This window comes from Channa argus, chromosome 13 (assembly GCF_033026475.1).
Source record: "Channa argus isolate prfri chromosome 13, Channa argus male v1.0, whole genome shotgun sequence".
NCBI classification, from domain to species: domain Eukaryota; kingdom Metazoa; phylum Chordata; class Actinopteri; order Anabantiformes; family Channidae; genus Channa; species Channa argus.
Genome location: NC_090209.1, coordinates 24,302,306 through 24,321,884, shown reverse-complemented (window position 1 = coordinate 24,321,884; position 19,579 = coordinate 24,302,306). Strand labels below are relative to the sequence as shown.

The 19,579-nt window shown below is 39.3% G+C and overlaps 1 protein-coding gene and 1 long non-coding RNA gene across 2 annotated transcripts; one reads left to right on the top strand and one right to left on the bottom strand.

Moving 5' to 3' along the window:
• Window positions 1-414: 414 nt before the first annotated feature.
• Window positions 415-1,504, top strand: LOC137139076 (uncharacterized). Its single transcript, XR_010916266.1, has 2 exons — window positions 415-568; window positions 1,005-1,504. It is a non-coding gene; the product is annotated as an uncharacterized lncRNA (long non-coding RNA).
• Window positions 1,505-3,981: 2,477 nt separating this feature from the next.
• Window positions 3,982-9,048, bottom strand: LOC137139075 (tumor necrosis factor receptor superfamily member 14-like). Its single transcript, XM_067525807.1, has 7 exons — window positions 8,811-9,048; window positions 8,150-8,290; window positions 6,292-6,385; window positions 6,082-6,207; window positions 5,495-5,650; window positions 4,519-4,606; window positions 3,982-4,418 (listed from the first exon to the last, which is right to left on the bottom strand). The coding sequence occupies exons 2-7, from the start codon at window positions 8,186-8,188 to the stop codon at window positions 4,262-4,264; spliced, it is 660 nt and encodes a 219-aa protein (XP_067381908.1). The 5' UTR covers window positions 8,189-8,290; window positions 8,811-9,048; the 3' UTR covers window positions 3,982-4,261.
• Between the last annotated feature and the right edge of the window lie 10,531 nt (window positions 9,049-19,579).

Sequence of the window (19,579 nt, the reverse complement as noted above, 5' to 3'; positions counted from 1 at the left end):
CATTTCTCTGACCACTGGTTAGGGGTTTGGGGGTTTACCAGGCTAGTTAATGCAGCAGCGACGGCAGAGAAGTTTTTACAGAAGGCTCGGTAATATCCAACCATCCCGAGGAAGCCAAGGAGCTCAGGGCGCGTCTGGGGAGCTGGGAAGTCAAGGGAGACCTGAACTTTAGCAGCAGCGGGGGACACTTGGCCCTGTCCTACTTGTTTGTCCAACTAGGTAACGAACGCTTTCCCCAAACTCACATTTGGCCATGTTAAGAGTGAGGGAAGCAGCCAGGTTGCTGAATAGGCCACTATGTCGTCTAAGTCACGTCACATGTGTTCACACCTGAAAGCACTGTATTCATCATTGGGGCATTTCTCAATCCAAATGGGGAAACTGTTTACTGGAGGAAATGTTCTGGGGGACAAAGGCACTAATTTCAGAGGCACGTGATGTTAACGGGACCCGCCAGTACACTTGTAAGAGGTCCAGCTTGGTGATGGCGTTTACTTTGCGGTAATCATTACAAAACCATCTGGTTGTTGATGCTGAGAATAAAAAAAGCCACAATAAACTGAATCAGGTAAAGAAATGATTTTGTTCTGTTTACATTTGATTGTACAGTCTTTCAACCCCTGAACTTTTCTGAATCACAAAGTCAGATGCTGTATTAAAACATGTTTCAGAAAATGTTTCATTACTGATCATTTAAATCTTTATTTGTCCCACAGTGGGGACATGTCCATGTTACAGCAGCAACATGTGGAAATGTTGGGCAAAAACTTTTGTCCAGTAGGAAAAAAACAACAGTCTATTTTCATGTTTTTAATATAAATAAAAAGAAAATCAACAATACAAATAAGTAAACAAACATTAAATGAACTATTGCATCAGGCTTCAAGTTATTGCAGTTTCTCTTCTAAACAGCATCATGTTATTCAGCAGTGTCTCAGTGTGGTAGAAGTACAGTTGTGTGAAAATCTCGTGCATGTTCATATTTTTCACTTTTCCTGTTGCAGATATACGTTGTTTAAAGTGCCTGTAAACAACAGTACAATTATGAGACATCGGTCTGTTTTCTTCCCCTGCTTCACCCAGACTGAAGTAGAGAGCGAGCTGCAGGCCACTACGAACGTCTCACCTGGGGGACGAAGCCCCCGTGTGGCAGAAGTGTGTACTACGTCTCCAAACAGAGATTCAAATAAATGACATGTTAATGTTCGCTTTTACGTTTAGATATTCATACAACGTGACACACGGAGCTGTGCGTCACAAAACCTTTTCCCCACAGTTCAGCAGCACATTTATCAGCTAACTCTCATTAAAGACTCGAACCACTAAAGACTTTTTTCACTTCTGCTGCAAACATCATGGCAGCAAATGACACAGAAACACTTTCTGAACATATACTTCTCTGTGTTTCCCTGATTGAAGTATATGAAGCAAAATATGGGTCAAATTGTGAAACTTTGGTAATTTATAAAAATGTATAAAATGTTTATAAAATGTCTAAAATGTTCCAACCTGCTTCTTGTCAGAAACTGTCCAGAGTAAAAGTCTGCAGGGTCTGATTTCATTCACCTTTTCCATCCTTCATGTTTCTGCCTCATTTAATCCATAAGATGCCCTGTTACAGCTGTTACAGCCACAGAATGTGTGTCAACTACATTTATAAATGTGCAGTTTGACCAATGTGACCAACTGTTTCATCATGTTACAGTTCAGATCAAACTGTCTGGATCTTCTGCTCCAGATGTTTGTTACTTATTGCAGATAAAATCCAGTTTCAGCTTCATCTGGTCCATCTGTGAACTCTGTGACTGGCAGACAAGACAGAATGAAGCAGGGTTCATGGTCCCAACATCAGAACCTGGACTGAGATGCTCCTTCACAGCTGTCCAATGAATGAAGATCGTCAGTGTTTGGTCCACAAAACTAGAAGGTTCCAAGTTTGAATTCCAGACTAAATGTTGCATCAGTACAGTGACATCCAGGTGAGATAATGATCCAGTCTGTAGATCAGCAGCTGCAACATGTTCATTTTTAGCACAATGCTGAAAATTCACCTGGATGTTTTTTCTACACACTGCAAAGACAATGTACCAGGATCCACATTGATTAGAACTGGATTCTAGAAAACATTTACTCTGTAGTGTCAGAAACACTGGCTACATGTTTATATCAGGGTCGTCTCATCCTTCTGCTGCACAGATGCTTCAACAGTTTTCTCTCCTCCATTCAGAAGGTTCCTTTTTGTGAAATATGGATGAAAGAGTGACATTAATAATGACGAGGGAGGAAAAAACCTTCCTGTTTGTTACTGTAAATACAGTGAAATGCAGTAAGAACAGTGAAGACACTTTAAAACATAACAGATTGTGAAAGTCTGCATTTCTTTACTTTCTGTAATAAAACATTACCAGTAAAAAAAAGTCTTTAGTGAACAACTTAATTGATTTGACTGATCATTTTTTTTATCTATTAGAAACATGTTTTGTTTTTACCCGTGTTAGATTCTTTTTCCACTTTTTCTTGTAGAGAAAAAATAAAACTGCTCCGAGAAGTAAAATTACCACAATTAAAATAACAACAGCTCCGATTCCTTTTTGGTTTGAACTGATCTCTCCACATTCAGCATCAGCTGAAGAAGTTCCATGATGGCTTAGTTCAGATCAGTTTGGTGAACTTTGGTTTTCTCATTTCAAAACCAACTTTTTCTGGAAACTGGTTTTTACAGTTTAGATTCTCTGATCTCTCAGATAAAATCATGGTTTTAAAACACTGCAGTAAAGTTTTCATCATGTTTCATTTAAATTTAACTCAGATTTTATTTGAATTATGTAACATTTTAACAGGTTTACAAGAAAGAGGTGTTGGATCAAACTTAGCTCTTCCTGTCAAAGAACAATTTTGGCTTGAAAGATCAATTACAACATTGAACAATATCCTGGTAAAATTTAAAAAAATTACTTGGGACTTGGGATAAAGTCTTTTTTACGTAGGGAAATAAAAAAACAGAAATACACCTTAAAATTGCACTGACCAGGAGGTCGGATATGATCATTTCTTATGGAAGAACAATGGAAATGTTGAGTGGCACCTTCAGTCAAATGATAGAAATGTAAAAAACTGTCTCTTGCTTAGAAAACATTAACACCAATAGCCACCGAGCACAGCAGAAACAAACAGGATCTGTTCTATGACTTGTATTTCAATTCAATTCAATTCAATTAAACTTTATTTGTATAGTGCCAATTCACAACATACTCATCTCAGGGCACTTTACAGAAGTCAAGACTATAAAGATGTATAGAGAGAACTTGTGTTGCAGACTTTATGTTACCGACACTGAGAGGTTATGATCTTAATCTCTCAGACATTTTTCTTATTCATTTTACATAAAGAAACAGCAGCTGTAACGTTTAAGGAAACAGACAGAATAAATCTTAGAGGCTACAGAAAACTGCTGTGTGCTAGAAACAAAAGCAGCTAATTTTAGTAGAGTTTTAAGTGGCAATGAGTCCAACTAGTGAGCAATTTTTTCATGTTGTGTCCAAAAGGTCACTGCCTGTCCAACATTTCGCCACCTTTAAGTGAACAATGAAAACCAGCTGTGCAACACATTGTCCACTTACTTCCCCTCAAAGATTAGTTCTCTCTGAATTACTATGTTTGCTATAAATAATACATAAATGAAGTCATCTTCATGTCTACACCAGCTCCCATTATTCAGGGAAATGTTCAGTATCAGTAATGAAACATAAAAAGCTCAGAACAGGTGTTTCTCTTTTAAATAAAACCAAAAAGTCCAAAGCAGCTGTGATGCAGCGCTCATCCTTAACCTGCACTGAATTTAATGCAAAGATGCAGCTGTCAAAGGTTTTCGTCTGAAAGTCTTTTTGAAAATCAGTTTGATGACTTCATGATCGTCTCACCGGGGAGGAAGTGAGTGGGTGAGAGAAATTCTACACAGTAAAGAAACAGCTGGAAACAAAGGAAATTACACACCGATGCTTTTATTCTTGTGGTGGAGAACGGAATGAATGGAGTAACAGCTTTGCCATTTAACTTCCTTGGTTTGTGTTTTAGGGAGGACGTGTCCCTCCTGTCCCCTGTGGTGGTTATGTACTTGGGTTGAGCCCTTTATAGAGTGTGGTGAGGGTCTGTCTCACTCAGAGAAACTCAAATAACATCAGCAACATGATTTTCTGATGGTGTCAACTCACAGCAAACAGCACAAACTGTGTGATCCTCTTGCTACATTAAAAAATGTACATTAAAAAAATAAAACTACTCCAATAATTGGAATTAGCACAATAACAGGAACAACAGCTCTGATCACAGTTCCTGTTTGGTTTGAACTGTTCTCTCCACATTCAGCATCAGCTGAAGCAGTTCCTGCCTTTATCAGCTGAAGATTCTTTAAGTCACATCTGGAATGACAGGACATTTACAGAAATATGTAGGACACCATGAGGTCACTGCAGTAGGAAGAAAATCAGGTGTCAGTGGCTGATGTGAAGCTTCACTCACTGTGTGTGTGGTTGACAAACTGGAAATGTTCCATCTGAAAATGTTCCATCAGTGCAGTCAGAGCACTCAGTGTCTGAGGAGGATGTTCCTGTGCAAAGACAAATCACATACAGAAACATGTTCAGCAAACACAAAAGCTCTGTGATCTGTGAACATACAGATATGTGCAGGTCAGACACATTCAGGGACCAATAACTTTCAATCTCTCTTTAACATGGAAACAGTTAAGGTTTGTTCAAAGTAATTTAGTAATTGTTTCCAACACTTAATGTATGTTTGTCATGTGTCTATGTACTGATGATGTCATTAGTGACACCATGTAGCTTTGATAGTTTGCCTTTGATAGTTGCCTTTGTAGTTTACCTTTAAAGTCCGTTGACCAGTGGTCAAGGAAACAATGCAACGCTATATTATCATTATGTGATGAATTGCATTTCACATTGGCCTATACTTATAACGAGTTGTTTTTCTGCATTGAACTCTGTTTCCAATAAATAGTGTGAACAAGGAAGAGCCCGGTGGAGTTGGCTGAGTTCAGGTGAAGTGTTAAGTCACTAAGTAAAAGACAAAAGTCGACTCTTGTGTGTTATTTCACTGTTGTTGAACTGTATTTCCAGGTGTAATCAGCGCTGTTGTGGTTGGTAGAACCCAACAGGAACAGTTGGACAAATCATAAACCCTGGTCCTGTGGGAACTGTCCTGATGGTTTTCTGTCTGTCCCTGCACTGCTGGATCAGGTGTATTTAATTAATGAGAAGCTGGAAGACACCATCTTAGATGAGGGTGGGTTGAAGAAAGACAAAGCAAATTGGTTTCTTCCAACTTCTGACTAACTGAACACCTGATCCAGGTGATCAGCTGTGGGGAGGTTAGAAAACAAACAGAGTATTTTTCACTGTGGACCAGGGTTTGGAATCCATGATGGTTTAGTTCAGATCAGTTTGGTGAACTTTGGTTTTCTCATGTCAAAACCAACCTTTTCTGCTGATGTACTGTCCTGGTTCACAGCTTTTGTGTCTGTGTGCTCTCACACACGTGTCCTCTGTGGAGTCCACACAGTAAAATCCCTCCAGTGGTTCACACACTGCATCTGATGTTGTTGTACATGATGTTTTTGTCTTCAAACCAGAATCTGTGAACACATAGATGTTACAGTACATGTGGAAATGCAGGATCTCTGTTAGAGACCAGATAAGATGATCTTTCTGACGTCTTTGGGAAACAACACATTTGTGCAGTTTGGAGCATTGTTCATAAATTCACAGGGAAAAGTAGGAGAAATAGAAGATTTCAAAATGTTCTAGCATGTCTCAGCTGACTTTAACAGTTGATCCAATGAAATTTGTCATCATACATGTCCTTCAATAAAAAGAACCTGTTAGAACACTAAACATGTCCTAACTGGTCATGTAGTATTTTAGAGGCCTTTGTTTCTGGATCCAGTCTTTAATTAGCATTAATAGAAAATCTGTAATGTTTAAGTTCATCACAATCAACAAGCCTTTAAATCTCTGCTCAGACTTAGTAACTACTAATAATTACAAAAGATTGACAGAAATATACCTGAATCACAGTTTGTGCAGATGAAACAATGTTTAAGTCCAGTGGGCTGATTCATAAATGTTCCCTTCAAGCAGGTCAGACAGGAAGTACTTCTGAACTCTGTACAATCAATTTTAACTCGACTTCCTGTTGTAAAGAAAACCAACAATTAATAAAATATCACTGACATTTTATCGTTGAAATGTCCTTTAACATTCAGTTGGATCTTACCAGGAAGACACTTAGGACAACATTCATTTCCTATCTGATACTCTGCTCGATGACATGTGAGAGAATGTCCACTGAAGATGTTCATCACCAGTATCTGTGTAAAAAGAGAAGAAGGTTTTTATCTGTGACCTTTGAATTAGACACTGTCACAAAGTGAAGGAGTCAAACAGAGAGAGAACAATGAGGTGGAGAGAGAGAGCAGAGAAATAAAGAGCAACAAGTGGAAGAGGAGGTGAGTGGAGGAAGATGCTGATTAAAGCACATAAGAAGAGAGGAAACCTGAGGGAATGAACCCAACATACTGCACTTACACTCACCAGCCACTTTATTAGGTACAACTGTCCAACTGTTTGTTAATGCAAATATCTAATCAGCCAATGACATGGCAACAACTCAATGCATTTAGGCAGGTAGACACAGACAAGACTTCTGCTATTGTTCTATAAGAACAAAAGTCTTATAGATTTGATAATAACACACAGGTTTCTTGTTATTTTATTGCAAACAGCCACCAGATGTTACTGTCCTCAATTTGTTCCAATGTTTTTCCCAAAAACCCAAAAGATTCATAAAACTGCTCAAGGACGCTTTACTTTATATTAGATATCATGAATCTATCATTAGAAACAGGTTATGTACCACAGGCCTATAAGGTAGCTTCAATTAAACCACTACTTAAAAAAACCCTGTCTTGACCCAGGTGTTTTAGCCTGTTTTTATTTCTAAAATCCTTGAAAAAGTAGTTGCAAAGCAATTATGTGACCACCTTTAAAGGAATAATTTGTATGAAGACTTTCAGTCAGGATTTTGAGTTCATCATAGTACAGAAACAGCACTGGTAAAAGTCACCAACGATCTTCTCATGGCCTCAGATAATGGACTAGTCTCTATACTTGTTCTGTTAGATCTTAGTGCTGCATTTGATACCATTGATCACAACATTTTATTACAGAGACTGGAACATGAAATTGGAATTACAGGAACTGCACTAGGTTGGTTTAAATCTTATCTGTCTGATAGATTTCAATTTGTTCATGTTAATGATGAATCCTCCATGCACACAAAGCTTATTTATGGAGTTCCACAAGGCTCTGAGTTAGGACCAATACTTTTTACTTTATATATGTCTCCTTTAGGCAACATTATTAGAAAGCACTCCATAAATTTCCACTGCTATGCTGATGATACCCAGCTATATTTATCTATGGAACCAGATAAAAAAAAAATCAGTTAATCAAGCTTCAAGCCTACAAGACCTGGATGCCCTGCAATTTCCTGCTTTTAAACTCAGAAAAATGTTCTACAAAGCTCAGTAAAAAATACTTTTCTTATTGTCTTATTGTTTCTTTTTTAATAGCTGCAGTGATAATGAAAAAGCAAACAGCTTAATTTCTAGTGGACTCTGACCTTCAACTGTCTCCATGAATCTCAGATTAAAGATCACAGAGCTGTAATGCAGCAGACTTTGACCTGCTGATCTGTGATGTTCAACAACAATAGACTGAACACAGCAGTAACACAGTGAAGAAACAACCACAATGATCTGCAACACAACACATCCTTCCATCACACCAGCAGAAAGAAAACTCACCTACATCAAACTTTCTCACTGATCACTATTTCAGACACACTGTGCTACATTTCACCCCCACAGTGTTTCACTCAGTGAAGCTGCTGAAGTTTCTCTGAACAAAAAGCTTCAACTTCTCAGCTTATTGTTAAACAATGAACAGAGACTGAGAATCAGAATCAGGATATGAAAAAGGTTTTTTGATCAGAAATGAGGAGGAGGAGCAATAAATGGCAAAAATAACACAAAAACAAGCTTCTAGTTATTTACTCTAATAAACTGTTTTACCAGGAAAGACGTGACTGTCACAGACGTCCTCAAAGACATTTTAAAGATCAGGTCGATGGTTTCGATTGGCTGAAGACAACATCTCACTGAGATTTAGGATGAAGTTTATTGTGTTGTTACATCCAAAAACATGAAGAACATCTGGAAATAAAAAGAAACATTTATTCTAAAACATCACTAAACAGTCGGACGATGAGATCAACTTTATTGATATTTGTTCAAATACTAAGTCTTTGGCCAAAAAAAAAAAAAAACAAGAACTTGACAAAAAAAACTGTACAGACCACAAAACCTAACATCACACAGTAACTGACTAAAGATCTTTAAAAGCAACAGTGTAAAGTATTTCACACAGAGGAACTTAATGCATCTGACTGTATATTATAGAGGAAAACTGATTACTGAGGTTAAAAATGAACCTGGTTAAACTGATATCAGGACTGCAGGTAGAGATCTGGGGTCAAAGCTCAGTAAGATTAACTCACATACTGATTCACTAATGTCCACACAGGTAAAATGCAACAATCATTTTTGGAAGCTCAAAATGTTGTTTTCTGCTCTAAAATACTAACATACTAATATACTAATATACTGATATACTGGTCTCTCAGGACTAGTTCTGGTCTCTGATTGATTAAACAAAAGAAGTTCAGCCACTTACCGTCAAAAGTGTAAAACATGAAGTACTGACTTTGTTCCCGTCACTGAGAGACGTTCACTGGGCCCCTGAAACATGATTTTCCTCTTTGCAATGAAGCACGAATGTTTACAAAGCTGAGAAATAACTGATGCCTTCTTCCATCTACATACAGCAGTTAGCAAATGTGATTTAAGCGGTAAAACCTCGACACAAAGCTGTAAGAACCACAGCTGGTTTAAGAGTGAAAGTGAAATTGTAGAGTCACAGGAGATTATCAGTCAGTTGGCTAATGTTTGATTAACAGTTGAAATATTTGAAGGTTTTCTTTTTAAAATATCCTGAAGCTGTCAGTGTTATAAACAGTGGGATCAGGTCTCACTCACATGAAACTAATACAGACATAAAACTGAAATGATAATTCACTGTAAATACTAAATTTTAATCTGGGAATCAAAAATGAAGAAATGAGGAGGTTCTCTTGTAGATGACGGGTCCAGACATCGTCCCCTGGTTCTCAAAGAATAAAAGTCTCTTTACAAAGATAGAAACACATGTGAGTCAGTGACTGTGTAAAATCAAACAGCCTCTTACAAACAAACTGGCTTAAATCCTCTGATCTTTACGATAAAATCATTGTGTTAAAACACTGCAGCAAAGTTTGATTCTGTTTTATTTTAGTTTGAGTCTGATTAAATTTGAATTATCTTAATTTTTGACAGGTTTACAAGAAATATGTTTTTTCTGTTTAAATCTTTAAAACATTGAAGTGAAAAACATAAAAGAGAGTTAATGTGTTATTTAAATGACAAAATTAAATCAAGAAAAACTTTCAGTTATTTATTGCAGTAAAGACAAGTGGGTGTGTCATAGTTTACAGGAGCCAAAGACTCTAGCCAGGAGGACCAGGAATCAAACCACCGACCCTGTGGTTCATATACAACTGCTGTACCAAATGAGCTACAGCCGCCCCCGCAGAACTGCAGACAAATATGCAGTGAAGGCGTTGACCACAGACTTTGGACTGGAGATCAAATAAAGTTAATAAGTCACCAAATACAGCAGGAGTCCTGGCTGTTTTCTCTGGGGAACCTCTTCAGCTGGGTGGCCAGCTTCTCTACACACATAACATTTATCTGTCATGTAAACCAGGGATTCTGAACCCTGGTCTTCAGGGAACACGGTTTTCCAACATACCCACTGCTGGATCAGGTGTGTTCGGTCAGTAACTCACCCTGGTCTAAGATGGTATCTTCCAGCTTCTGACAGATTGAACACACTCGATCAATCAGCAGGGATAGGAAACTATCAGGGCAGTGTTCCCCAAGGACCAGGGTTGGTAATCTCCAAAGTAATTACAAAACATAAGGCTCATTTTCTCCATGTGGACCATAAAACCTGTGCAAGTGTTCCACCTAGTGGACTATGTGAGCTTCTGCAGCCACAGGGCTCAATTAAATCCCAGCTGTAGTCACATTTTTGAACTAAGAGTCTGACTTCAATTCTGTGTCTCTCACTCAGGGACAGAGAAGCTCCAGCCCCACGTGACTCTGCACAGCGAACTACAGTGGAAAATACAAACAGCTTAGTGCTTCTTCTGTTTTTTTTCTCATCTTGGAAATTTTAAGAATATTGTTACATCTGATCATTTACTGAGTTTTATGAAGAAAACACGGGGTTATAAAGCCAAACTGGCTGAGCGTTGCTGGTGGTAATAAAAGGCAAAATAACTACTGATAATGATAAATGATACAGTTGCAAATGTAATATTACAAATTAACTTGTAGTATAAACACAGAATAACATCACTAGGCTAAATATATGTGCACAGCAAAACATCTGAAATAGAAAGACAAGTATTTCTTTCTTTGTTCACTGACTGAAAAAGACAACAGTCACATGTTCACAGAAAATATTATTTCACTGTTTTCATTTACTCTGTAGGTTCTTTCATATGTTGGTGTCACAGGACTGAGGCCTCAGTATCTCAAGTGTTACAATGAGTTTAATAGATTTTCGAAACCAGGGGTAAAAGAAGGTGTAGATCACAGGATTTACACAGGAGTTAGAATATACCAGAAAAACAAGAAAGACTTTAGTTGAAGAACTGATCCTGGGGTTAGAGCGAGAGAGAGACAAACAATAATATGGACAGTAACACATAATATACACAGCAACAACAACTCCAAGAGTCCTGGCTGCTTTCAGCTCTGATTTCTTCACAGTTACAGTCACTGAACTCTGCAGTTTGACAGCTGTAATGTGGGAGCGCATGGCACGAGCCTGAGACACAGCCACCACAAACACTCTCACATACAGAATGATGATGGTGGAAATGGGAAGGATAAAGCATAACACAAGGTCAAGAGCTACTATGATATTAATGACACATTCTCCATAGCAGGAGTTATACCTGCCTGGTTGTTTCAGATTATAAGATAAAAAAATAAAACTGTAGAAAACAGAGTAAATCCAACACAGGACAACATAGATTTTAACTCTCTTTTGAGAAATTGTGGTGAGATAATATAGAGGTTCACAGATAGCAACATAACGGTCGACTGATATCAGCACCATGTTTACTAAGGAGGCAGAGACAATGATAAAATCTATAAAATAGTACAGAACACACATCATGTCACCGATCAGCCAGCAGGGTTCTATTATTAAGATGTGAAACGGCATCACAAAGAGGCCTACAAGGAAGTCTGAGACAGCCAGAGAGAGGATGATGAGGTTGGTGGGAGTGTGGAGCTGCCTGAAGGGAGAGAATATCGTCACTGTGAATATTATTAACAGCAAAAACATTATTACCAACATTATTTATTTTGAACAAAATGATTCCTGTACGTCTCATCTGATCACAAATATTAGTCAGATGTCACCTAATTCAATGTATCCTACTACGACAGCAACATATTAAAGCTAAAAAATAATTCTCTGTGCCTGAAGTGGGAGATGGAGACGATGACCAGCAGGTTAAGAACCACAGTGAGCAGAGAGATGAAGGACAGCAGAATGTAAATGAGCATCGACTCGGAGTGAGGACGAGTGTGTTTCTTGCAGGAAGTGTTGAGGAGCTGTGGGAAACAGAGTTCAGCTTCATCCAGTGTCTCCATCATCAGAGAGGAGAAGCTGCTGAACACTGAGCTTTGTGAACTAAATTCTGCTGTATTACAGTTTCTCTCTTCAACACCTCCTCCTTCACAGTACACATCATCCTCTTCATTTGCATCTTCATCTTACTCTAAAAAAAATACTGTCTGTTGCTGAACCAGCGTCTCTAGTGACTTACAGCATAATTAGGGCACTGAGGAAAAGATGAAGTAAAAAACAGCACCATCAGGATATTTGTTCTTGAAGGTCTTTGGAAATAAAATTTTAAGTTTTTTTTTTTTCAGATTTATCTTTAGACCAAATGAAAACAAATATGGAGCTTTGGAGCCTCTGAGTATTTTGCTGACCATTATGTTTTGCAGTCACTGTGCGTCTGGCTAATTTTATAGTTGCTTTTTCAACATGTGTCTCAAATAAACCCTTAGAAAGACATAATGTGTATGATTGGAATGTGAGGACAGATCATTAACTGCTTATAAAAATGGAAATGTTTGTAAACATAGTGTAAAACAATTGAAGTATGTTGTCTATAGTCATTTTTGTCTTTGACATTTACATTTAGTCAGTTAGCAGACGCTTTTATTCAAAGTGACTAACGAGTGAGGAACAAGGCAGTAAGAATCTAAGTGAAGGAGAAAACATTAGAGCAAAGTGCTATGAGAAGAAATGTTTCCTTTCATGAGATGCAAGTGCAGGTTGGATTGCACGTTTTTGAAAATGCATTGGAAGTTGTGGAAGTGTTCTGTTTTTCACAGTTTTTTTAATATATTGGGGGGTGAGGTGGCTGAGTATGAAGTTTGGTAGCTTGTTCCACCATCGTGGGACCACTAAGCTCAGGACTCTGTAGACAAGATCAGTGCAATCACTGAAGAAAATTAGTTGATGCTAAAGTTGTGTTGTATTAAAGGTCTGACCAGAAAAACTAAAACATCTGTTTTGGAGAGGCTGAGTTAAAGATGTCTTTTTCTGATCCAAGCAGAAATGTCAGACAGACGGGCAGAAATGCATGATGGGTGATAGTGGAGTCATCTGGTGGACAGGACAGAAAGCTGTGTGTTATCAGTCAGGTGGGCTGTAAGCCTTTGCTTGGCAGGCTCCAAGGCCTCAGGTATGTCCAAGGTTGCAGAGGTGGGGGGGCTGCAGCCTCATCAGATACAGTGTGAAATTTTTACGAGTAGACAAATCAGCTGAAGTCTTAGCTAATATTCAACCCATCAGTGATTTGGAGCGACTGTGAAAGTTAAAGCTGAACTCAAGACGGGAGGATTTTTTTACTCAGACCTGGTTGCAGTTGTACGATGCTGCATTAATCTTGCAGGCGTCTCAGGGAAGTGGACGTCGGAATTCAAAGCAAAGAAGATCTTTTCATCTTGACTGACAAATTGTGGGGCTTTCAGACCCAAGCTCACATTCTAGTGCATCTTTGTGGAACAGTGCAGGTCTGAGATGTTTCCCCTCATGCAGTGACCTTCTAACGAGCAGAGCACTTTCTGTCGAGCGTTTTCAGATACTAAATTTTGATCTACCTCAGTGACAGTATTGCTGCATCCTCTTTACACACATAACATGTATCTCTCATGTAAACCAGGGATTCTGAACCCTGGTCTTCAGGGAACACGGTTTTCCAACATACCCACTGGTGGATCAGGTGTGTTCGGTCAGTAACTCATCCTGGTCTAAGATGGTATCTTCCAGCTTCTGACTGATTGAACACATTCGATCCAGCTAATCAGCAGGGATAGGAAACTATCAGGGCAGTGTTCCCCAAGGACCAGGGTTGGTAATCTCCAAAGTAATTACAAAACATAAAGCTCATTTTCTCCATTTTGAGCATAAAACCTGCGCAAGTGTTCCACCTAGTGGACTATGTGAGCTTCTGCAACCACAGGGCTCAATTAAATCCCAGCTGTAGTCACATTTTTGAACTCAGAGTCTGACTTCAATTCTGTGTCTCTCACTCAGGGAGAGAGAAGCTCCAGCCCCACGTGACTCTGAACAGGATAAGAAGTTATAGAGAATTGGTGGGTTTTTCTTTAGTCCTGTAAATATAAAGCCCTTCACACAATTTACCTTTTTACATTTGAAATCTCACATGTTGGTTGGATGCATTTAATTGATGCTTGATAATAAATATTAGAAATTAATTTGGATTAAAATAAGCATTAAGTCATTGTGCTGTGACAACAGTGGAAAATACAAACAGCTTAGTGCTTCTTCTGTTTTTATTTTCTTATCTTGGAAATTTAAAGAATATTGTTACATCTGATCATTTACTGAGTTTAATAAAGAAAACACATGGCTGAGCGTTGCTGGTGGTAATAAAAGGCAAAATAACTAATGATAATGATGAATGATACAGCTGCAAATGTATTATTACAAATTAACATGTAGTATAAACACAGAATAACATCACTAGGCTAAATATATGTGCACAGCTAAACATCTGAGATGGAAGGACAACTATTTCTTTCTTTGTTCAGTAAGAAAGACAACAGTCACATGTTCACAGAAATTGTCATTTGACTGTTTTCATTTACTCTGTATTTTCTTTCATATGTTGGTGTCACAGGACTGAGGCCTCAGTATCTCAAGTGTTACAATGAGTTTAACAGATTTTCTAAACCAGGGGTAAAAGAAGGTGTAGATCACAGGATTTACACAGGAGTTAGACAATACCAGAAAAACAAGAAAGACTTTAGTTGAAGAACTGATCCTGGGGTTAGAGCGAGAGAGAGACAAACAATATAATGGACAGTAACACATAATATACACAGCAACAACAACTCCAAGAGTCCTGGCTGCTTTCAGCTCTGATTTCTTCACAGTTACAGTCACTGATCTCTGCAGTTTGACAGCTGTAATGTGGGAGCGCATGGCACGAGCCTGAGACACAGCCACCACAAACACTCTCACATACAGAATGACGATGGTGGAAATGGGAAGGATGAAGCTTAACACAAGGTCAAGAGCTACTATGATATTAATCACACATTCTCCATAGCAGGAGTTATACCTGCCTGGTTGTTTCAGATTAGAAGATAAAAAAATAAAACTGTAGAAAAATGAGTAAATCCAACACAGGACAACATAGAGTTTAACTCTCTTTTGAGAAATTGTGGTGGGATAATATAAAGGTTCACAGATAGCAACATAACGGTCGACTGATATCAGCACCATGGTTACTAAGGAGGCACAGACAGTGATAAAGGACAAAAAAAAATACAGATTACACATCATGTCACCGAGCAGCCAGCAGGGTTCTATAATTAAGATGTGAAACGGCATCACAAAGAGGCCTACAAGGAAGTCTGAGACAGCCAGAGAGAGGATGATGAGGTTGGTGGGAGTGTGGAGCTGCCTGAAGGGAGAGAATATCGTCACTGTGAATATTATTAACAGCAAAAACATTATTACCAACATTATTTATTTTGAACGAAATGATTCCTGTACGTCTCATCAGATCACAAATAACAGTCAGATGTCACATAATTCAATGTATCCTACTACGACAGCATCATATTAAAGCTAAAAAATAATTCTCTGTGCCTGAAGTGGGAGATGGAGATGATGACCAGCAGGTTAAGAACCACAGTGAGCAGAGAGATGAAGGACAGCAGAATGTAAATGAGCATCGACTCAGAGTGAGGACGAGTGTGTTTCTTGCAGGAAGTGTTGAGGAGCTGTGGGAAACAGAGTTCAGCTTCCTCCATCACCAGAAAGGAGAAGCTGCTGAACACTGAGCTTTGTGGACTAAATTCTGCTGTATTACAGTTTCTCTCTTCAACACCTCCTCCTTCACAGTACACATCATCCTCTTCATTTGCATCTTCATCTTACTCTAAAAAAAAAATACTGCCTGTTGCTGAACCAGGGTCTCTAGTGACTACAGCATAATTAGGGCACTGAGGAAAAGATGAAGTAAAAAACAGCACCATCAGGATATTTGTTCTTGAAGGTCTTTGGAAATAAAATTTTAAGTTTTTTTTTTTTTCAGATTTATCTTTAGACCAAATGAAAACAAATATGGAGCTTTGGAGCCTCTGAGTATTTTGCTGACCATTATGTTTTGCAGTCACTGTGTGTCTGGCTAATTTTATAGTTGCTTTTTCAACATGTGTCTCAAATAAACCCTTAGAAACACATAATTTGTATGATTGGAATGTGAGGACAGATCACTAACTGCTTATAAAAATGGAAATGTTTGTAAACATAGGTTAAAAACAACTGAAGTATGTTGTCTATAGTCATTTTTGTCTTTGACATTTACATTTAGTCAGTAATCACTGAAGAACATGAGTTGATGCTAAAGTTGTGTTGTATTTAAAGTCTGACCAGAAAAACTAAAACATCTGTCTTGGAGAGGTTGAGTTGAAGATGTCTTTTTCTGATCCAAGCAGAAATGTCAGACAGACAGGCAGAAATGCATGATGGGTGATAGTGGAGTCATCTGGTGGACAGGTCATAAAGCTGTGTGTTATCAGCGTAGCAATAATAGGAATATAGAACCCGGGAATGTAATAAAATATAGGGAAAAGAAGAGGACCAAGAACTGATCCCTGTGGCACACCAGTGGCCAGGCAGTGAGAGTTAGAAACTTGCACCTGCCAAAAAACCTTGAAGGTTCACACAGATAAGTACGACCAAAACCAGGCCAGAGCTGTTCCAAAGATGCTCAGGTCACAAAGTGCAGAGAGGAGCATCTGTTGGTTCACCATGGTAAAGGCTGTAGATAGATTAAGTAGGATTATGACAGAAGACTGACCCAGAGATTTTGCAGCCCACAGGGATTCAATGACCACCAGGAGTGAAGTCTCTCTGGACTAACCTCTGGACTAATCCAGACTGGTTCACATTAAAGAGGTTGTTCTAAAAAAGAAAAATTGAGAGTTGATGGAAGACCGCTGAAGAAGAGAGACAGATCAGTAATTCTCCACAAAGGAGGGGTCAAGAGTTGGCTTTTAAAGTAGTAGGGTAATCTGGGGATTCTTAAATAAGGTGATGTGGTGCCTGTTGTGAGTTATGTGTTAATGATTTGTGTAATGGCTGGGATTAGTGTGGGTGTATTTGCTTTAAGGGGAGGGATCCAGAGAACAGGTGGAAAGCTGGATTAAGAGGAGGATAGTGGATGCATCATCCTCTGGCAGAGTGAAACTTGAGAAGAGCGTTACACTGTTGAAGTTAGCTGATGTCTCCCCCTGGACTATAGACCTGTGAGCTGACGGCTGCCACCTTATTAGTGAAGAAGCTGGCAAATCGACAGCAGAGAGAGAGATGGATGGAGGTGGTGGAGGGGGGGCAGAGACGGAATTTCAAATTGGAGAACTCTTCTCATCTCACTGACCACATGTACTCTTCGTTACCCAATCCCCGAAGATATCTCGTTAGCTCTCACTTCGTCTTTGGCTAAAGTTCGCTAACTCATTTCACCTGTTCATTTCTCTAGATTTACACTGCTCTCCCTTGGGGCAGCTGTAGCTCAGTTGGTAAGGCAGTCGTCCATGGACCACAGGGTCAGTGGCTCGACCCCCGGCCCCGACCATATGCCGAAGTGTCTCTGGGCAAGACACTGAACCCCTAACAGCCCATCCCCATCCCCAGCTGTGCAGTGCCAGTCCAAGCCCGGTAGAAATTGGTGAGGGTTGCGTCAGGAAGGGCATCCGGCGTAAAACTGTGCCAAATCAACATGCGGACAACGATCCGCTGTGGCGACCCTGAACTCACAGGATAAGCCGAAAGGACCAAAAAAAACCAAAACCCTGCTCTCCCTCAGTTTTCCCCCGATTGTCTCCTGTCGTACATGCACAGTGACTCTTCAGCCTGTTTATTCCCCAGGATGAAGCTCCTGATTATTGACCCTGCCAGCCTACCTGACTACCCTGATTTGCCTCTGCCTTTCCTGCTGCCTACCTGTATTTTCCTGCCTTCTCAGATTTTCTGAACTTAACCAACCTGAACCCTCCACCCATTTTAACCTGCAAGTAATTTCTGTTATTAAATCGCTGGATTTGTATAGTGGATTTGGATTCCAGATGTTGGATTATGGACTTTGAATTGTCGATTAGGTTGTTCGTTGAACTTATGGACTGTGAGTTGAAAACAGTGATGAAAAGTTCAGCCCCACGTCTCTGTCCTGATGGTCAAAGAGTTTGAAAAAGGTCAAACTGGTGGAGAGCTGGGGGGGACATGTTCTATATGGTGATCCAGGTTTCTGAACAGCTGACTATTTAGCAAAAGCTGGAATTAAGTCAGCCTTGTAAACTACAGACTGGAATGTCCACAGAGCAAGAGAAAAAGAGGTGGATGAAAAAGTGGTCTGGGTCTGGGTGTAGTTGTGCAGGTGGGAAAGACATTGTCTTCTGTGAAAGTGACATGTCCTGCATTCGCAGAGGAGAACAGGGATCTGCTGAAGATATATTTTCTGGATGAAAAGTAGAAGGTAAAGCAAAGAAAATAAAATAGAGGAAGTACAAGAGCCTTGCTTGGTGGACTCGCACAAGGACTGACTTGAACTAACAAGGGTTAGGGCTTTCGTGCATTAGCTCTCCATTAACTCCCCGTAAAAACCAACGAATTATCCAATATCTGTAAGAGCTTATCCTGTTCAGGGTCACTGGGATCGTCAGGTCTCATTGGGGGAAAGGCGTGGTCCACACTGGACAGCACGCCAGTCTATCTCAGGGCCACCACAGAGAGACTTAAGCCGCCTTTCAGACATGCACAGGAATTCTGAGATTACCCTGACTGTTAGGAGGGGTTGTGTGTGAAGGCAAACGTCCCAGTGAGATGCTGCTGACATTATCTTTTGATAATTATCTTCAAGCCCCCCGGTGAAATGTCCGTACTATGTGCGTATAAGCTCGTGCGTGCAGCACGCTGCTCTGTCCCCAATTGTCTAGAGGATTAAAAGCCAGCAAATGATCATGTTTCTATCCCTCAACTGTGTTGTACTCGAGTGAAAGAAACTATCAGATGCATGGCTCCGAAGTGCTTTGAATAAAACACAGCTTAGGTTTTATAACGTGTTGTGCCTCCTGTGCGCGCTGATCGTGCACGAACATGTGCGAGGCTAAAATTCTCCTGACACGACTTTTTGTCAGATCTCAACTTTAATAGAATAGCGTTACATTCGAGCTGGCTGAGCATTGCTGCTGGTAATAAAAGGCTAAATAACTGCAGATAAGTATGATGACATTAACAATAACTAATAAACAGAATCAGAAAGTCTTTTTTTTACATGGGATGTTTTTGAAAGAGGTGACAGCAGAAGCACCACAGATTACTATACATTTAAAAACCAGCAGTATAAACACAAAGAACAGAAACACACATTAACATCACTTGGTTACATATTTGTCCCCAACAAAACATCTGAGAAAAGAGAATTTCTTCATCTTTTTAACCATTGCTCATTTAACACATTCACAGAACATATGTTAAATTATTTTGTAGTTTCTCTTATTATACTGGTCTCACAGGACTGAGGCAGAAGTATCTCAAGTGTAACAATGAGTTTAACAGATTTTCTAAACCAGGGGTAAAAGAAGGTGTAGATCACAGGATTTAGACAGGAGTTAAAATATGCCAGAAAAACAAGAAACACATTAGTTGAAGCACCGATCATGATGTCATAGCCAAAGAGTGAGACACAATAATATGGACAGTAACATGTCAGAAAC